Raw genomic sequence first — 20,504 nt, forward strand, 5'->3', positions numbered from 1 at the left:
CACACCCACATTATCTGAACAGAGAGGGAGAAATGAGCCCTTTTGCTTCTCGTGCGAGTAGAAAGGCGAACAGTTAAATAAAATTTATTTGAAAAATAATGGTCATAGATAAGATAATTTTGTTAGTGTGCCCCGTACTGGTCCATTCTTCACTTAAACTCTAGAAAGAATTAAAGCTTAACACATTCAGAAAGCATTCCTACTTTCATTGCAAATGCTGGGCATGGAGGATAGATCAGTCCTCATCAGAAGCCAATTAAAAAAAAAAAATAATAATAATAGCGGGCTTATATTTTATTCCAAACCACACACAACCATAACACGTTATCCTACAGTAGGAAGAGAAAGGAAAGTGATTATGCCACCAAGATGCTAAGGTTTAGAACAAGAAGAAATTTTTTTGAATTTTTTAAATTTTTTAAAGTATTTAAATGGCCTCAGCGATGTCCATTGCCAATCCAAAATTATCATAATGGCAATGTTACACACAATCCAGCATCTTCATAAGCCCACTTAAGTTGCTCTTTATTTATTATTTCAAAAACTATTATTAATATAAGACATACTAGTTTTTAATATAGTTTTTGAAATAATAAATAAAGATGCAACTTAAGTGGGCTTATGAAGATGATGGATGTCGTGTAACATTGCCATTATGATAATTTGGATGGCAATGGACATCGCTGAGGCCATTTAAATACTTTAAAAAATGTAAAAAATTCAAAAAAATTTCTTGTTGTATGAATTGAGGTGTTTATAAGGTTTATAGTGGGATACAATATAAGTGTTTGGACCACTAGCTTGTATCCAAAAGATCTTTTAAGAAAAAAAAAGATTTGCCGCTTGTATGACAGGTTTAGAACAAGCCATTTTCAAGATTCTAGCTGTGAAAAGCAATTTTATCTACGGGTGGCAGTCACACAAGCTGGGTTTTTTTTTTTTTTTTTATATATCCAAACTACTTCTCAGCCAGAGCTGCCGGTGAGGAAAGGGAAGTGCTAGCCATCCACACCTCTTCCAGCCTCCAGAACTCATTCCTGCACATCTCTGTGCAAAGTCAGTGGTCAGCAGCGGCAAGGAGCTTAAAGTGGCTGGAGTTTGCTTTTAGTGAGAGTTAGTTTCGCTCTAGAAGGAACAGATGCACACTACAAACAAAATGGCCAGATGTCTAGAACATGCCATTAAGTGATGTGGCAATAAAGTGCACATTTTTCTGACTCAGGGCAACTAATCAAGAAAAGAAGCTTCCTGCTGTCTTAAAAAATATAATATATGTATCTCTATAAAATATGCCACACAGCAGCAGAGCAAGCTCAAGGCCAGCAGTTTAGCATTTGCTGTGTCTCCAAGAGAAGCTTCTGATGGGAAAAGAAAAAAAAATATATCCATGCTTGGATCAGACTTTTCCTTCAATGCACAGTCACACAAACCCCATGACTGCCACCTTCTGGTTGCATATGCGCTGTGCAAGGAAAAGGCAAAGAGACAAACCCACTTAGGTCAAGGAAAAAATTCTTAAAACTCAAGGCTTGCACTGAACCTGCATCTACAGACACTGTCCTGTTCCTGCAAAATCACAGCACCCCCAATAATTCAGGATGCCTCCGAATGCCAGGGATAGGACTAAGCCACTGCTCCTATCCCACGAACCAGGGATGCTGTGTGGCCCCAGAACCAGAAAATGTCCCCCACCCTCTACTAAGCTTCGTGACATCTGGCCCCTATTATGAATCTGGAGGAACCTAGTGCTTAAATTTTCAGTATGAAATATTGTCATGTCCCACTCTCTCCTTATTCGACTGCCGAGTTTGTTCAGTTCTCAACTCAGCCAGCCCCACCTCGGTGCAACTGAAGAAACAGACGCTTGTACACAGTTCGAGATTTGGTTTTTCACTTAAGGAAAAGGGAGACCCCATCCGAGATGTTATTTTCTGTAGCACTAAATTCCCCAGTGGCTCATAACAATAGCACAATGCAGAGAGGCGGTCAGATGAACATCCGACGGATGTCAGATGGACGTCCACGGGTGGGTCTTGGACCAGAGCGTCCAGGCAGGGTTGGGCTAGGCTCTGGCAGCGGGCCAATCGGATCAAAGTGAGGTCGGAAAGGTGGAAATCTGCTAGGGGTCTGTCCGCTGCCTGGGATGAGAGAGTTGATAGGATCCCCAACAAACGGCAGCACCGGTCTTTGGTCATACTCTCCGCCGATGATCCCTGGGGGGTAGATAGGACTGGGAGCAAAAGGCGTGGGATAGAAGGGGTTTGGGTGGAATGGGATAGGATGAGGGGGCGATGGCAGGAAAAAACATGTGTCTCCAGCGAATAGCTTCTTTCTTCTGTTTGTGCTTCTTTTTGTACAGCTGTAGGACAGAAAGATTATTTCTTACTTCAGGTGTGTTACGATGGTAAAAATTATTAAATATATAATGCAATGCACATATCCTAAAATACTTCACTGATTTGATCACCAAATAACTTCGGTTATGATATAAAACCTAACTATAGCTGCAGCTATGAGATAAAACCCACTGTTACTGTCGTAGCATGCTATGACAGTCTGACATACACTCACATCAATAAAAACAGAAAACTACAAGCATCTGGAAGATTGGAAAAACTTTAAATAAGGGGTCTGCTGTGGAATGATGCTGAGCATACCTAACAAGCCTTGTGACTTGTCCCTCTCCTTGTACCGTTTGCTTAATTAGACCTGTTTCTGTTTGTTATTTTTGATTTGTTTTTTCTGCGCAGGTTGGCCACTTGGGTTTGTTAGTAAAGTTGACTCCAAGGCCCAGATGCATCAACCAAACGTAAAAAAATCTAAAACGTAAAAGTCCTTAACGAATTTTAAAAAACGAAGAATGCACCAAAAAAAAAACAAGCCGTCTCCCTTCCCTGACCTGGGCCCGCCTCCGTCTGACGTAGGTTTCTTACGTCAGACTGGGGGCGGGCCCAGGTCAGGACAGGAGAGAGACATCCTGAAGACTCACTCGCGGCGATCAGATGATCTTCTGCCCGTGCAGCGCCTTCACACAGAGGTGAGAGGTGCTGCGCGGGCCCGGTAAGGCGGAGGGGGGTCCGGTGGAGTGGAGGCGATGACCTCAGAGGGGCGGGGCTGTGGGAGAAGGAGAAAGAGAGAGACAGGAAGGGAGGGGGGCCGGGGCAGCTAAACTTTTGATTTCTGTTTTGATTTTTTAGGGAAGCGGGGAGCAGCGGCGACCTCGGGCGGGGGGGGGGGGGGGGGGGGGGGCAAGGCCGTCCATACAGGACGCTCCTGACGAGCGCCTTTGCCCCTTCCTGATCCTTTTTTGATTTTGTTTTCATTTTCTATTTTATGCAGAGGGAAGCAGGGAGCCACGTGTTTGTGTGGGTTATTTCTATTTTCAACGTGCCAGCTTGGATTTTATACTGCAGGGAGAAGCCGGAGCAGTCTCTGTATGACAGCTCAGGCCTTAACGACAGCTCTGACCTCACGTTAAATATTTCACGGTAAATGATTCGGTGCAATCGTCGGTATGGTTAGTGCATCCCGAATTGTCCACATTGCAATTGTAAGTGACTCGTTTGCATTCCGTTTTCGTAGCTGCTAGCGTCGTCGGAAAATGGCCTTTAATGCATGCTACGGTTGAAAATTTTTTCGTTAAAGGGTCGTTAAAGTTTAGTGCATCTGGGCCCCAGTGTCGTGTAAAGAGGATGCTAAAAATGTGTTAAGAACTGAGCTATTAGCCCTGCTCTAATCCTGACACCTTGGCGTCCATCCAGGGCTTAACATTTCATTCGGACGTTTTCTTGTAATACCCTTATAACCTGTCAACACAGAAGAAGGTGTGAATTTTGCTGTCTACACATCACTTACTTCTTTCCAGTCTGTATCTCGAGGCCTGGACATAGGATCTGTGCAGAAAATAAAAATAAAAGCTCTGTACTTTGTCGTCTTTACATGAAACCCTTCAAACAAATGAGTTTTTGTTTTCTGAAGTGGCACTTAAGATGAAGTCGACTGATCACCCCTGAAATACCACAGGGTGGTACAGCTGAAGTGTTACAGGAAAGCACAAAGCCGTTTTGCCACCATTATTACCCAGTGTGGGAGTGGCTCCACGGTCTTGCCACCCTGCAGAAGTGAGAAGGGACGCACCTCGAAAGTCACGCAGGTACAGGAACCGCCAAAGCGCCGAATCGTTGGCCACTGCACAGAGATCATGACACACAGTGGAAAGAGAGAGAACAGAGCGAATATCCAGGAGTCGGAAAATACGCAGTTTCAGCTCCAGTGGGAGAACGACCAGGCCAAAGATATCTGGGAGGTTCAGAGCTGCAGGAGGGGAGAGAAGGTCTTACAAGGAGGCCACACAACTGAACTGCTGCTACATACACACTTTCACCTATTTAGACCGAAAGTTTAATTGTTTCATATGTTGACAAACAGAACAAGGCCCTCATAAAATAAGCCTAATTAGATTATGAGGAGGACATTCTTAGCTGAAAGAAGAAACACTTCAACACCCAATTTAATATCTTTCTCCTTACTACCATATATATATATTTTCCCCTTATTATTCACCCCACATAAGACAGCATAGTAAAGATCTTCTCCTAACTGGTTTTGGGGGCTTCTGTAGCTGGAGGTCAGCCAGGACCCCTTTTTGAGGGTGGTAGAAAGCAGAGGCAAAGGAGAAAGAACTCTGGAGGCGCAGCTCTTACCTTGTCGAGCGGAGGCCAGTAAAGGATATACCAGCTGATCTTTAAACATTCGTGACAGCTTCTGTAGATCCTGGTAGACTCTGGCAACGTTGTCCTCTGAGGGAAACAAAACCACAGCTTAAACAAACATCGCTGCAATGACATTTAGGTTCTCTGCAAAGGGCGAAAGTGTGTACCGGGCATAAGAAAACAGAATAGCGTATACAACTGTATAATATAAAACAGGCAGGGAGTAACTGATGTACACAATTCTCCCAACGAAGAACCAGGGTGTTTAATCTAGCCTCGTTCTAAGCAGTCTGCCTTCATGTGAGCCTTCCAAGGACAGAAAAATACCTACTGTACCCGATTCTACTTACTTAAAAAACGTTATAACCCACAAATATCCCTGCTCAAGACAGGAAACAAGGCCACATGCACATAACAATATAAAACATACATAATATTCACTTAAAAAACAATAAAGAAGTCAAATAAATACTTTCCATCAGAGCTCAAACATATATCATAGCCTTTGTAAAACACTGCTTAGACAGCTTTCAAGCTTGCAGACAGTATATAAATAAATGTCACATCATTTTCTGTGTGTGAAAAGAGAAAGCTTCTGGATTCCACTTTATTCCTCTACGTCTTAATACTGTTAACTAGCGGAACCAGTCCGTTTCCTCAACAATGAAACGGGCCCTAGGAAGGCTGTCACGAAAGCTTTTTTCTCTCTCCCCTACCCACCCCTCCATGTCCAGCAATTCTTCCCTCCCCTCCATGTCCAGCAATTCTTCCCTCCCATCCATGTCCCGCAATTCTCTCCTCTACTATCCTCCCATCCCATCCATGTCCATCAATTCTCCTCTGCCCTCCCTTCCTCCCCTCAATGTCCCTTGATTCTCTCCTCCCCTCGATTTGTACCTGAACGTTCTCTGGCTGGCTGGCGCTGGCTTCCATTCCATTCGTAACATCCTTCCTGACTTCAGCTCGCTTCCAGCGTTCCCTTCCCTCTCACTGTTCCACCCTCTGACGTCATTACGTCTTGACGCGAGGGCGGGACAGTGAGGGGGAATGGAACGCTGGAGGCTGGCTGACGTCAGGAGATGTTACGAACCCAGGCAGCCAGGAGATGTTACGCTGGAGGTGCAAATTATTATATAGGATAAGAGCGGCCTAGTGGTTATCACAATGGACCTGAAAAGCAAGAAGACAGGCATTCAGATCTCACTGATCACGGGGCAAGTTACTCCATCTTCCACCACCTCAAGTACCCACTTAGATGGTAAACTCTTTGGGACAGGGACTTGTTCCTTAATTCTAAAAAAAAATTACAGTAAGCTGCCTTGAGCATTATTTGCTAAAGCAGGTTAAAATCCAAATTATTATATAAGAATCTATAAACATGGAACAGGTGCTGGAGTAGCTCTTACTGCCCTGGAATATGGGGGCTGCAGTGGATCTATGTGGAAGCAGTTCTAAAGGGAGATGCACTCTGAGCCTCTGGCCATGAGACAAGCCACTGCTACGTCTGGCTACTACACAGAACAGACACCACCACACAAAGGCTCCCTGAAGAGAACCAGACACTTTCAAGTGAGAATAAAGAGAAAACAGATACTGTACTTTGATGCTCAAAAATGACATAGGATGCCGGCGACAGCTGCAGCCTCTTCACACTTTTAATGCTGTTATTGACCTTCAGTGTAGCTACAAATAAAAAAGAAAAGCAGAAGTTGTACTAGCTGTGCGGCCAGCAAATTATTTGAGAGAAGCATTTCATCAGTTTTCTCTTTCTTATGTGTGCAGAGAGGAACACATCAAACTGAAGTCCAACTTTGGACTCAGCCCTAATTATTACTAACTCCAGAGAGGTGTGTAAACTTACTCCACCACTGACCCAGGAGTTCAACTTACAGCATTAAATTTTAAACACAGTGTTAAAGTTTGCAAGCTTTTATCTTTCCTCCCTGCACCTAGTACCTAATCTCTTCATTTAAACTGGATCTGCATGGATATATATCAACTCGGCTGCGCTAAAAACTCTAAAAGGCTCTTTGTATAACACATGCTATAAAAACACATCCAAATCTCTCTATACCGCTGCCTCTTAACAGTCTTTCAGTGCCTCCAGTCAGCTAACAAAGGGGTGGGCAACCAAGGTCCTCAAGGGCCACACCCCAGGCGGGTTTTCAAGATTTTCACAATGACTATGCAGGAGATCAATTTGCATGCAACAGAAGCAGTACATGAAAATTAACTTCATGCATATTCACGGTGGAAATCCAACTGGGTTGTGGTCCTTGAAGACTGTGGTTTCCCACCCCTGTGCTAGCTAAATCCACTCTATTCCCTCTGTTCACCACAAGCAGAGAGCACGACCCGTACAATAAGGACACACACACACACACACAAATCTCCCAGGGTATAAGACAGAAGGCAGCTGCACCTCAGCTTCTCTCAAGTCAGACAAGTGACACAAAAGCATCTGCTGTTACTCTACATTCTCAGGTGCATTGCTGGGTATTTGAGGCATTGGATTCTCTGGATATTATCTTGTCCCTAACCAAGTTCTTTCATACAGTCTATTGCCACGGCTGCAGGCAGAGGTCTGGGAGCACAGTACCGTTGACAACGATCAGCTTCCCCATGGGCACGCAGGTGAGTGTGGCAAAACCTACGTCACAGAGGGGATGTGTATACTGCAGCTTGTAAATGCCTCCATTTCGCCATCTGTCTGGCATCAGTAGGACTTTGCTGTCAGATCCCTGTGTGCAGAGAATGAGGACAAAACATTGTTTAAAGCAAAAAAAAAACCTCTCCAAAGCAGCATCCAAGTACATGGACTGTGTTTTCTTCTTTTAATCATTTATTTATAATTTTTCATTTTACAAGGGTCACTTGCAAACAGTAATGCAGAGATGATTGCACATTAATACAATATAAGAAGAAACAATCCCAACTAGATATATGGATTATATACAATCTCTCTCTTTCTTAGACCACAAAGTTTGGACTGTGTGTTTAACTTGCAATATTACACCAGATTTCTCCCGTGGTTAGAATACCCTATACATTTTGCATACACTTCCCTACCTGCCTCGATCTTCTATCCATCTAAACGCTTGCCCAAGTTTTAAGGATGGAGCCCAGTTCTGGACATTCACCTTTATATTTGAGCCTGCCAATACTGTTAAATAAGGCAGAAAATCTATGATAATCCTCAATGTATAATCTATTTCTATAATGCCCATTTTTACTTTGGATCTTGGAATGTACAATCTCGGCATACACTAATACTTGTAAGATTAACTTGTGGGCATGGAACAATTTTCTTGTTCTTACGTCCAATATTTTAAGATCTTTAACAGGGCCAATCTACGATTCAAAAGTGGTTTGTGAGTGCAGGACTTGCATGCTGATTCACAGTATTGAATAAAGCACAAGCCACCAAAGCACTTTTCAATATCAATTTTGATCCCCTGCAATATTCTTTATTGATCTTTTCTCTACTCCAAGACAATTATATGCACCTTCCTTTATGTCACAGTCAGAGATGTTTTCAGTTTTGATTAATTAGCCCTCTAAGTCAACCTGATGTCAGTTGATAAACCTTTTGCTACAGTATTCCACTAATTGTTGATCATTTCAACTATAGAGATACAAGTAACATAGTAGATGACGGCAGAAAAAGACCTGCACGGTCCACCCAGTCTGCCCAACAAGATAAACTCACGTGTCATTTTTTGTGTATACCTTACCTTGATTTGTACCCGTCTTTTTCAGGGCACAGACCGTATAAGTCTGCCCAGCACTATCCCCGCCTCCCAACCACCAGCCCCGCCTCCCACCACCGGCTCTGGCACAGACCGTATAAGTCTGCCCAGCACTATCCCCACCTCCCAACCACCCGCCCCGCCACCCACCACCGGCTCTGGCACAGACCGTATAAGTCTGCCCAGCACTATCCCTGCCTCCCAACCACCAGCCCTGCCTCCCACCACCGGCTAAGCTTCTGGGGATCCCTTCCTTCTGAGGAGTAATCTAAAATAGTTAAGTGTGATTGTTGACTGTGGATCATTATCATTTTAGGATTAAGGCTAAATCCACTGCCCAAGGAGTTTTAAGTGCCATAGAAAGCAAAAAGCAGTGACAGGGAATCTTCTTGAAAGGTGATGTAGAAATGATAAATCATACGTACATAAGTAATGCCACACTGGGAAAAGACCAAAGGTCCATCGAGCCCAGCATCCCGTCCCCGACGGCGGCCAATCCAGGTCAAGGGCACCTGGCAAGCTACCCATCCCATCTTCATACGTCAGAGGGTGCTCAATTATGTTTTAAAACTGGGGGGAGGGGGGGGATGGGTGTTATGGTGTTATGAGATAAATAATTGTTAGAATATGGTTTTGTAATAAAGATTGTAATTTTAAACAGTGCATGAATGGGTTTTGAATGGTTGTATATTTTTACTTTGTATTTGGTATAAACATTGTATTAGTCAATGATATTGGTGATACTTATGTATTGCGACTAATTATTGAGAGTGTAACCCTGAGTTTGGAATTAAGGAAAGCATATTCATTAGGGATATCCTGAAAACCTGGTCTGCTTGCAGCCTTCCAGGACTGAACTTGGAGAAGCCTGGCAATCTAACCAGCGCTAGAGGATCTGCCCCAGGCCATGTTTCCAAGTTAAAACATTGGGAGTGCCATTGTGCTCCTTCGAAGTTACACCCCTGCTTGTTCTCTTACCTTAGGTAAGTAGCCTGTCTCCAGCATGAGAAGATGCACAACCACAACCAGGGCATCGTTGGAGCTGGTGCACTCAGCCGCATGGTATAAAGTCTCCAAGGAGTGTGGCACATGCCCATCTGTAGCCTCACTGCACAGCATTGGCTCCAAGGGACAGGGTGCTGGGACTTCTTCTGTACCCATATCTGCTGGGACAACCCTGAAGTTTGATTCTCCAGAATCCCTGCTTCCTCCTAACTTAAAAATCAGGAAAAGAAACAAACAAGTTTCATTAACAGTGCCTCAAAGGATTAAATTTTGCAGGGCATTGCACACAAACTTGCTTTAGAGTAAATTCTTCCCCACTCACAGCCCTCTGGTACATCTTAGTGTCCAGGGCTGGCCCTGTCACTAGGTGGCCTAGGCATCAGCATTTAAGGGGCAATGACACCTCCCCTTCCTTAACCCAGTACTTTTGAAGTAACCAGAAAGAGGTGCAATCTGGACCAGGGTAAGGAGAGGAAGATGAGGACTCTGCAACCGAAGGGGTGTGTGTGAGATGGGGCACTGGACTTCGTGGGGGAGGGGCACGGAGTTTAAAGAGAAAGAGATGCAGGCTACCTGTGTGTGGTTGTGGGGGAATATGTGGTTAGAAAGGGAAAGAGGAGATGCTGGACTTCCTGGGGGGGAAGGGGGCCTTGAGCTGTCCCTAGGGGTGGGGGGAAGCATGGGGGAAGCGGGCATCAGAGACCCTTTGACCAGCCTGCTGGCCTCCTGTATTTCAGATGCAAGCGTTTTGAAACCATATAACCAACCAAGCCATGAGCTCTGTCGTATCCCACTAACAGCACTTAAGCCTAACTCGAGCAGAATTACTGGACACCACATGAATGCGAATCACAGTTAATTTATTACTCATCCCCAGGTCAGTTCTACTTATGACAGAACCTGCAGCACACATGACTATGTTCAGCAGGGCAGCGTCCTGTCCTATTTTAGTCAAAGCCTCCTGGTTTCAGCTAAGTACTCACCGTAGAGTTATTCTGGATCCCTGTCACAGTGCTGGAGTTCCGCACGGATTCATCTGGACCTTCTTCAGCTGCTCTCCTGGCCTGGCTGTACACAGTAATTACACTGTGAGCTACCTGATTGCTCTGAGGTGAGACAGAGAGTGGGGAATACCGCTGAGGTGAAGAGCATGCCATAGCAGATTCTGGAATTAATAAACAGATCAAATCCCCAGAAACAATTCCATAAGAAACGAGAGTCTCCTGTTCTCCGGTGAGGGGATCTTTGCCATTCAGTGTGATTGTAAAAGGTGTGTCAGCACTGTAAAGAGAACGACAGAGCACAAAGTTAAAGGAGCCATCACATCAGAGAAAACATGAACACAGACCCTCCTTATAGATATCCCAAAAAATGCTCCACTGCTACATCTCGTGGAACCTCTCTGATCTCAGCTTCCTGCTTTCATTTGATCGTTGACTTATTTTTTTAGTTCTGTTTAGACCATACAGTTATAGGTTTTAGCAGGGTTCAACTGCATTTCAGCAACCTGAACAGAAAAGGTTTATCATGAAATGTTGATGACATCATATGAGCTGGGAGACAGAGATAAGGGAGTGGCAAGGCCTGAGAATCCTCTTAGAACACACTGGTTCAGCCTGCGATGATGTGAGCAAGTTGTTGACCATTAAAGCCAGACAGCTTACTTTTTTTTTTTTTTTTCTGGAAAACATATTCAGGTCTATTTTAGCCAACTGCTCCCTGAATTATTCCCAGTTTTAACATCAACTATAAATCCCATTGTTGGAATAAAACAGATTTCCAGGGAACGGATTGTGGTTATTCATGTTATCAATTACTAAACCTGCCTTAATTCAAAACAGCTTAATACAGCAGCTTGTAAAAATCTTCTCTTGGAAAGTTTTTTCGCATTCTGTTGTCTAACAAATATAATTTAAACTGCATTAAAACTAGAAACTGTTTCACTGATCCACAAAACAGGCTCTAAGCTATCAAGATGAAAGAAGTATAGAAATAGTTAAAAATTAGCGGCCTTCTTTACTAAACTGAGTGATTCCCGGCACGACAAATAAGATGAAACCCAGTAGTTCTATTAATAGGGTTCAATCTACTTTTTTCAAGTTTACATCATTTATTGTATATGTTTATTCTTAATTATTTTACTATTGTTATGCTGTTAACAAAATTGTAAGTTTTATGTTAAACCGTACCTGATGCACAGCGCCTTGGGTGAATCTCTTGATAAAGGCGGCTAACAAATAAAATAAAAATAAAACAGACCCCAAAAAAACAGGTTCAAATCCCACTGCCGCCCCTTGTGATCTTGGGTAAAATCACTTAATGCATGTTAATAAATCTGGTTTATACATACGATAACAGAGGGTTAAGTGACTTGCCCAAGGTCACAAAGAACATCCATGGAAACGTGGTATTTGAATCATAGCCTCCTTGATTTCTCAGCTCACTGATCAAAGTGCTAAGCTACTCCAAAACAAGGAAATGGGGTAGACTAGATTAATGATTCATTTACTTGAATTTTGCTATCACCTCAAGAAGAGTTATATTCAGGTACACTAGGCATTAATGCATGTTAATGCAATTAATGTGAGTTTCCAGCAAAGAGGCCACTGAAAATAATAGGGCTTGCAGTAGATAATGTACGTTACATAGTGTTAACACTACTACTACTACTTATCATTTCTATAGCGCTACTAGACGTACGTAGCGCTGTACACTTGAACATGAAGAGACAGTCCCTGCTCAACAGAGCTTACAATGTAATTAGGACAGACAAACAGGACAAATAAGGGATAAGGATAAAGAGTAGCAAGATTCTAGAATCCCAAAGAGTAGCAAAGATTCTGGAATCCCAAAGAGTAGCAAGATTCTAGAATCCCAAAGAGCAGCAAGATTCTAGAATCCCAAAGAGTAGCAAGATTCCGGAATCCCAAAGACGACTACTACTACTTATTTCTATAGCGCTACTAGACGTACGCAGTGCTGTACACTTGAACATGAAGAGATAGTCCCTGCTCGACAGAGCTTACAATCTAATTAGGCCAGACAAACAGGACAAACAAGAGATAAGGGAATATTAAAGTGAGGATGATAAATAAGGTTACACATTAGTAAATGTAGCCCTTAGCTTGTTTGGAAACATGAGTAATTAAATCCAAACAATAATCCAAATTCGATCAGAGTTCTATCCCCTCCCAGCATATATGTAGGTAAATTACTACGTCACTATTTGACCTACTTTAAAACATATGGTGCTCTATCACCTCCATAGTTTAATCATGTTTTCTACACCTGTGAAATATCAGATTTTTCCACACTTATCAGGCAGAAAGAGATGCATTTACTCTACCCCCACAAAAAGCATTTAAAGATGACAATTCAGCTGGCTCCATCAAAATGCTGCCAGAACCTCCCTTTATGTGAATTTCCTGCTGTACCTGTAACCCAAGGCAGGTAAGATTGAGTCACAGAGCTTGCTTTGCAGGTCACCCAGGGTGGACTCCTCGGACTCCAGTTCCACCCAACTGGTCTGTTTCTTCACCCGTACACGGAGCTTCATGGTCAAGGGCCCTTAGGAGAGAGAGAAAATGTTTAGTGTAGAAGGCAATTCACGCCACCAAGTTACAGGATGCTGCCCCGCCGCAGCTCTGTGCATTTTTCTGAATCACCCTGCACTAACGGATTTTGCGAGACACTGCATAAACCTGCCTGACAAGCCCCTGTGACACTGTATAATGCATATTAAAATAAATTTTGAACAAAATATGTACTACTTGAAAATAAAGAAAATTCAAGATTTTAAAACTATTCGTCCCTCACCCCCACCCCCATTTTCAAACTCCCATGTTTGCCTAACTCTACTTATTGTAAAATTTTATCTTTCAAACCAGGTATGCAAAGCACAAAAAAGTACATTCACACAAAGGAGGAAACAGATTGTAATAACAATTTAAGGCATAATCCCCGACAACCTGAGTCGCGCTATGGAATATTTCCCTTAAAAAGAGATGCTTAAGTATATGTATTGTTAAATAACTTCTGGTTTTTCAAAAGAGAAAGAATGTAATCAGATGTATTATTTCTAACTAATATTGGACAATAAGTATGTTTTTAATGAAATGATTTGACTGTACACCATATTGGCCTTGAAGAAGCCAACCAGATGATCAATGTGGAATAATGAATTAGACGAGTAATATCTGGGGATAATCAGGTTAATACCATGGGTTTTATTTTCTGTTTACTGTTTAATTGATCTCCTTGTCTTGTTTCACTCTCCCTATTTAGTGGTCTAAGGAAGAGAACAGAATTACCTGACTGAAATAATTCCTACATATTGCTTTCTCTGTATTTCCGGCAAGTTGTTTTATCACTTGTAAAAATTTAAATGGTTATAAATAAAAAAATGTAAAATAAATAAAATAGGAAATGCTACGTAGTCCAACATAAGCAAAGCAAAACAACACGCGTGTCTCTCAAACTAGAACACTATTCCACTTTAGCCCTTGTAACGATGAACTCGCTCATACTGAGGTCATGTTTAACCAGTGTAAACAGCAGGACGATGTTTAACTTTCCACCCACAATTTTCAGTTCACTTTCAATGTTTTAATGAATGTTATCAGCTATGCACAAACCAGCAAAACGAGAGAAGCTATAATTCATAATTACACATCTAAAGCAACAATGAAAAATAAAGGAAACACCAGCGGAGCTAAACTCTAAAATACAAACTAACGCATGCGTCAACCTTTTCCTACTTGAGCACACAATTCTGGAACGCGCTGCCACGCAGCCTGAAAACGATCTATGAATTAACTAACTTCCGCAAACTACTGAAGACCCATCTCTTCAACAAGGCGTACCACCCCCTCCGAAGGGACACCACCTTGTAAGTGGTGGAGGGGCTTCCGTGTTTCAATGACTTAGAGGGCTATGCTGAAGGGTTACCCATATCAGACAGGCCTCTAAGGAGAAACCAGACAAAGAGTGTCCCAAACTGGAGGATCCAAGATGGCATCGAGGGAGGACGTACGTGAGTTGAGTTCCCGTTTTACACCAGAATACCTGAAGAAGTAGGTGCGCTCCCCAGAGAATGGGGAAGAAAAAAGGCAAAGCCATGGTGTTGTCCTCCTCGAACACGGCTGGGGTTCCCACCACTTCTCAGTCTACTTTGGAGATTCGGGATCATAACGTCGGGGATATCGGTTCCTGCTACGGGGAACAGCAAGGCTTTATTGCCGAATCTCAGTGGAGAGGGAGTGACTTTGAGTCCCCCTGTTGGCATGACCTCTCCAAGACCCGGAAACAGTAACGCTTCGCTATGAAGGTCGACAGTGGAAACGCCCGAAGTGGGTTAGGATTCTCACGCGATCTGAGGAGGTCCTGGCGCAGCATTGACTCCAGATAATAAACCAACTGGGGGATTGGAGAGTGAGCTCTTCCCCCCCAAAGATATCTGGAGCGGTTTCTGTGGAGAAATTGGACCTGGTGAAGCCAAATGTCATAATGGACGCACTATGGGAAGTGCTGCAGAGTGTGAATAATTCTCTTCTTCAGATGTCAAACATTTTTCAGGAATAAATATGTGATTATATCAATACTTATCTAACAAAGTGAAAGTCCAAGATATAAAAATAGAGACTTTGATTACGGAAATGGTTTCTCTACGAAAATCAGTTAATCTGGTAATGAAGGACAGTCATGTTTCTTGTAAAAAAGTGGAACTTCTGGAGAACCAATTAAGGAAAAATGAGAATGATATATTACTAGTGACTTTTGCCTTTGATTTAGATAGGAATAATGTTTTGAAATTGTATTTCCGATACATGGCTGATAGTTTTTTGGGTTCAAAGATAAATATATTTCCTGATATATCAAGCGAATCGCAGACTAGGAGGAGTAAACTCTTGGCTTTTAAGCCAAGAATCATTGCCCTAGGTGGGACCTTCCTAGAGCGATTCCCTTGTAAGTGTTTTATTTCCTTATTACTTATTTGTTGAACCCAAGAAATTACAAGAGTTTGTGGAGTTAAAAGAACAGATGAAGAACCCTCTGCAGCAACTTCCTTTAGTTACCACTGTACCGGCTGCAATTACCGATTAACCTTCCTCCCTCAGAAAATATGAATTTGTAAGATTAACCACTTCGTGTTTTTCTTATTTTCTTTGAGATTGTTTTCCTGATCTTGGATCCCCCAATTGTGGACAATTATTTATATATATTGTTGAGAGAAAATGTTTTTTCTTTTTCCTTATATTAATTTCTGTTTTTCCTTACATTTACGTGATAAATGTGAATGTAATTAAGTAAAATGATAAATAAAGAAAAAAAAAGAAAAAAAACAAACAAGGCGTACCACAAAGATCAACAAATGAACTCCTACACATATATCCAGAACTGTCTTATAATATTTGCTTGCTACACTACTATCATGTTTCATCATTATCATGTTACCCAATATCCTTATGTAATACTAACTGTATATTCTCTTATATATTTCCACCATTCATGGATGTATCGTAAGCCACATTGAGCCTGCAAACAGGTGGGAAAATGTGGGATACAAATGCAATAAATAATAAAATATTATACAGTCATTTCCTCACCAGGTTCTGCTCTACAGATTGTCTTGTACCTATCAACTGGATTCCAAATCTTAACCAAACAGCCCAACCACAAATTTCAACTCAACTGGCCCACTGGCAGATTACTCACTGTGACGTCTGCCAGCCTGGAGTTAAAACGTACAGGAGTGGAGGAGTGGCCTAGTGGTTAGGGTGGTGGACTTTGGTCCTGGGGAACTGAGTTCAATTCCCGGCACAGGCAGCTCCTTGTGACTCTGGGCAAGTCACTTAACCCTCCATTGCCTGCCGCATAGAGCCTGCCATGAGTGGGAAAGCGCGGGGTACAAATGTAACAAAAATAAATAAATAAATAAAACCCATTTTTGTGAAATAATTTAGATAAACAAATGAAGGGAAGAAGTACAAACAGCAAAGGTGACACAAAATTCCAGCAAACGAATGTTGTTGTAGTGCAATAATCTATTCTAATATTAATAACAGGTATCATCGACTCAATGTGGGCCATGTTTAGGCCACAGAGGGCCTTGCCTCAGGAATCAATCCTGATGGTTGCACTAGATATATGTATCCATATACAGTCATAAAGGAATGCACTGGTAGACAGCACAACAATGTGTGCCTAATTGAGCACTGTGTATGGTTAACCAATTAGCGGTGCTGACTGCCAGCACAGTCTTGAAACTGGTAAGAGCAACTATTTTAAGGTTTCACGGTGCTTAAACATGCTCGGTTAACAACTTTCATTTTTAGCTTTCAGTTTCACTTTACTGGAAAACAGAAAGCTGCTTTCAGGGTTTTACACAGACATGAAATCAACATCTTGGCTACACCAGACATTTGCCCATATAAACAATACACACAAAAAGTACCATTAATCACCTGGAGGGTAGTAACTTTCTAGTGAAACACCAGAACTGCACAAGCACTGGAGTTTCTAATGTTGACGTGCGGATATTTCCACGTAGCTCAATGCATCTTAAGAGGGTCTGGAATGATGTTTCAACAGCTGAGCTCCCTCTGTTGCACCTATATAATTAATATATGTATTACTTCTGCTGTCACGGTAACAACCTAATCAGCACAGGAAGTGTGATCGCTAACACTACAGACTCTGGGCTCACTAGACACCATGGGAGCTAACAAAATCCATGTGTGTTTGCTGCACATGGATTTTGTGGGAGAAACAGGTGAAAAGCAGAGCCTGGGCTGGTGTTAAACATGCAGGGGGGGTCAGGGCATAAATTTGGGAAGGTGCGTCCAAAGTCCACGAGCACTCAATTGCCTTCAGTTACAGAAAGTATCGGCCTGCTTATCCGACAATGCTGCCTGGATGTCCAACCGCCACCTGAAACTGAACATGGCCAAGACTGAACTTATTGTCTTCCCACCCAAACCCACTTCTCCTCTCCCTCCACTCTCTATCTCAGTTGATAACACCCTCATCATCCCCGTCTCATCTGCCAACAACCTCGGTGTCATCTTCGACTCCTCCCTCTCCTTCTCTGCGCATATCCAGCAGATAGCCAAGACCTGTCGCTTCTTCCTCTATAACATTAGCAAAATTCGCCCCTTCCTCCCCGAGCACACCACCTGAACTCTCATCCACTCTCTCATTACCTCTCGCCTTGACTACTGCAACTTACTCCTCACTGGCCTCCCACTTAACCATCTATCCCCCCTTCAGTCCGTTCAGAACTCTGCTGCGCGTCTTATCTTCCGCCTAGACCGATATACTCATATCACCCCTCTCCTCAAGTCACTTCACTGGCTTCCGATCAGGTATCGCATACAGTTCAAGCTTCTCCTACTAACCTACAAATGCACTCGATCTGCAGCCCCTCTTTACCTCTCTACCCTCATCTCCCCCTACGTTCCTACACGTAACCTCCGCTCCCAAGACAAATCATTTCTTTCAGTACCCTTCTCCACCACCGCCAACTCCAGGCTCCACCCTTTCTGCCTCGCCTCACCCCATGCTTGGAATAAACTCCCTGAGCCCATACGCCAGGCCCCCTCCCTGCCCATCTTCAAGTCCTTGCTCAAAGTCCACCTCTTCAATGTCGCTTTCGGCACCTAACCACTACACCTCTTCTCAGGAAATGTAGACTGCCCCAACTTGACATTTCGTCCTTTAGATGGTAAGCTCCTTTGAGCAGGGACCGTCCTTCCTTGTTAATTTGTACAGTGCTGCGCAACTCTAGTAGCTCTCTTAAAATGTTAAGTAGTAGTAGAAAGGATTTGGGCCCAGGGCAATGTAATTTCTGCTTCTGAGCTGGATGCAGTTTAAAACATATCATAATACATTTCCTGTATTAGTAAACAATCCCATTTGCAATACACAAAGAAACCACAGTATCATCAAACAAAAACCGCTGGCTGGCTGGCCGCCCGCCCCCGCCAATTTTCTTAGAGTATCTCATATGTAGGGTGCTGCAGGATCCGGTACAAATCAGTAGAATATGTATTTTTTTTCCCTTGGTATTATTTACCAAGAGTGTGTGAAAGTCACCCCACCCAAAATAAAAAATATGGGGAGAATAAAACCGTCCTGCAGGCACTAAAAATTAAGGGGAATCATTTGGGTGAATGCAGGGGATTAGGGGCAGCCAGGGGTGGGATGCAAACAGAGCAATGGGTACCCGGGGGAGGGTCGGTTCCCAGCCCCCCGCCCGACTCTCATGAGTGTCAACCTTCCTATGACTGCCTTGCTCCATAGAAGGCTGCGTTGGGTAATGCTTTGCCCCCCCCCCCCCCCCCCAGGCACTAAAAATTAAGGGGAATCATTTGGGTGAATGCAGGGGATTAGGGGCAGCCAGGGGTGGGATGCAAATAGAGCAATGGGTACCCGGGGGAGGGTCAGTTCCCAGCCCCCCGCCCGATTCTCATGAGTGTCAACCTTCCTATGACTGCCTTGCTCCACAGAAGGCTGTGTTGGGTAATGCTTTGCCCCCCCCCCCCCATAGAAGGCTGTGTTGGGTAATGCTTTGCCCCCCCCATAGAAGGCTGTGTTGGGTAATGCTTTGCCCCCCCCCCCCATAGAAGGCTGTGTTGGGTAATGCTTTGCCCCCCCTCCCCCCCATAGAAGGCTGTGTTGGGTAATGCTTTGCCCCCCCTCCCCCCCACAGAAGGCTGTGTTGGGTAATGCTTTGCCCCCCCTCCCCCACAGAAGGCTGTGTTGGGTAATGCTTTGCCCCCCCCCCCCATAGAAGGCTGTGTTGGGTAATGCTTTGCCCCCCTCCCCCCCACAGAAGGCTGTGTTGGGTAATGCTTTGCCCCCCTCCCCCCCACAGAAGGCTGTGTTGGGTAATGCTTTGCCCCCCCTCCCCCCCCATAGAAGGCTGTGTTGGGTAATGCTTTGCCCCCCCCCCCCCCCACAGAAGGCTGTGTTGGGTAATGCTTTGCCCCCCCCCCATAGAAGGCTGTGTTGGGTAATGCTTTGCCCCCCCTCCCCCCCATAGAAGGCTGTGTTGGGTAATGCTTTGCCCCCCCTCCCCCCCACAGAAGGCTGTGTTGGGTAATGCTTTGCCCCCCCTCCCCCCATAGAAGGCTGTGTTGGGTAATGCTTTGCCCCCCCCCCCCCCACAGAAGGCTGTGTTGGGTAATGCTTTGCCCCCCCCCCCCCACAGAAGGCTGTGTTGGGTAATGCTTTGCCCCCCCCCCCCCCAAATACCGGGAAGGGCCGGCGTCAGTGAGATGTAAACAGGGCAATGCCCCCTCCCCCCCCCCCCAAGTTGAAGGAAGCACAGCCCGGGCCCCACATGTCCCTGGTCCTGGGGGGAGGGGAAGAAGCACCCGGGACTGGAGCAGCAGAGTCGCTCACTGTCTCCCTCCTCCTCCTCCTCCACCCCGGGTCTTACATATGTCGCTCCTCCGCTACCGCCGGGGTCGCCACCGCCTCCGCCTCGCTCTGGCACAGAATTAGAACTCAGCGCGAAACCACGCCCCTTTCTCTCCACGTCACTGGGAAGAAGCGCGCGAGACGCAGGGCAGGGCGGGCTTCAGCGACAGCAACAGCAGCAGCAAAGCGCCCCGACCCAAGCTGCCCCTTTCTTTTTGGGGGGGAACCATCTTTATTGAGGTTTTTCTAACACGTGCACAACCGAATTATAAACGTTATTAACCACTTATGTCTATGCAATACAACAAAGAACCAGAGACTGCAAATATTAAAGCATAAATGATACAACAAGCGGTAAATTGATGAGCCACTGAAGCCCCGAGCTTTTCGTGCACGCGCACGCACGAGACAGCGTTCCCAAACACCCCTTCCCCCCCGGTAAATGCTGCTACTACTATTTAGCATTTCTAGAGCGCTGCAAAGCGTACGCAGCGTCACCGCACACACACTCACCTCTCTTGCTGGTGCTTATAATAACAAGGGCCGGCGGGGCAGCGCTGGTGGTGAGGGGCCGACGCCGTCCATTCAGGAAGAGTCGGCGCGCGGTGGTGAAGGG

The 20,504-nt window shown here is 44.4% G+C and overlaps 1 protein-coding gene across 1 annotated transcript; it reads right to left on the minus strand.

Moving 5' to 3' along the window:
• Window positions 1-1,344: 1,344 nt before the first annotated feature.
• On the minus strand, window positions 1,345-20,483 carry FBXO7 (F-box protein 7). The gene is given in 12 exon segments (XM_030215478.1): window positions 1,345-2,304; window positions 2,306-2,359; window positions 3,856-3,893; window positions 4,138-4,314; window positions 4,704-4,799; window positions 6,312-6,395; window positions 7,312-7,453; window positions 9,440-9,676; window positions 10,450-10,747; window positions 12,901-13,033; window positions 16,930-17,076; window positions 20,427-20,483. Coding segments are annotated over 10 exon segments (1,566 nt in total). The 5' UTR covers window positions 13,023-13,033; window positions 16,930-17,076; window positions 20,427-20,483; the 3' UTR covers window positions 1,345-1,986.
• Between the last annotated feature and the right edge of the window lie 21 nt (window positions 20,484-20,504).

The sequence above is a fragment of the Microcaecilia unicolor genome, chromosome 9 (genome assembly GCF_901765095.1).
Source record: "Microcaecilia unicolor chromosome 9, aMicUni1.1, whole genome shotgun sequence".
In the NCBI taxonomy this organism is placed as follows: domain Eukaryota; kingdom Metazoa; phylum Chordata; class Amphibia; order Gymnophiona; family Siphonopidae; genus Microcaecilia; species Microcaecilia unicolor.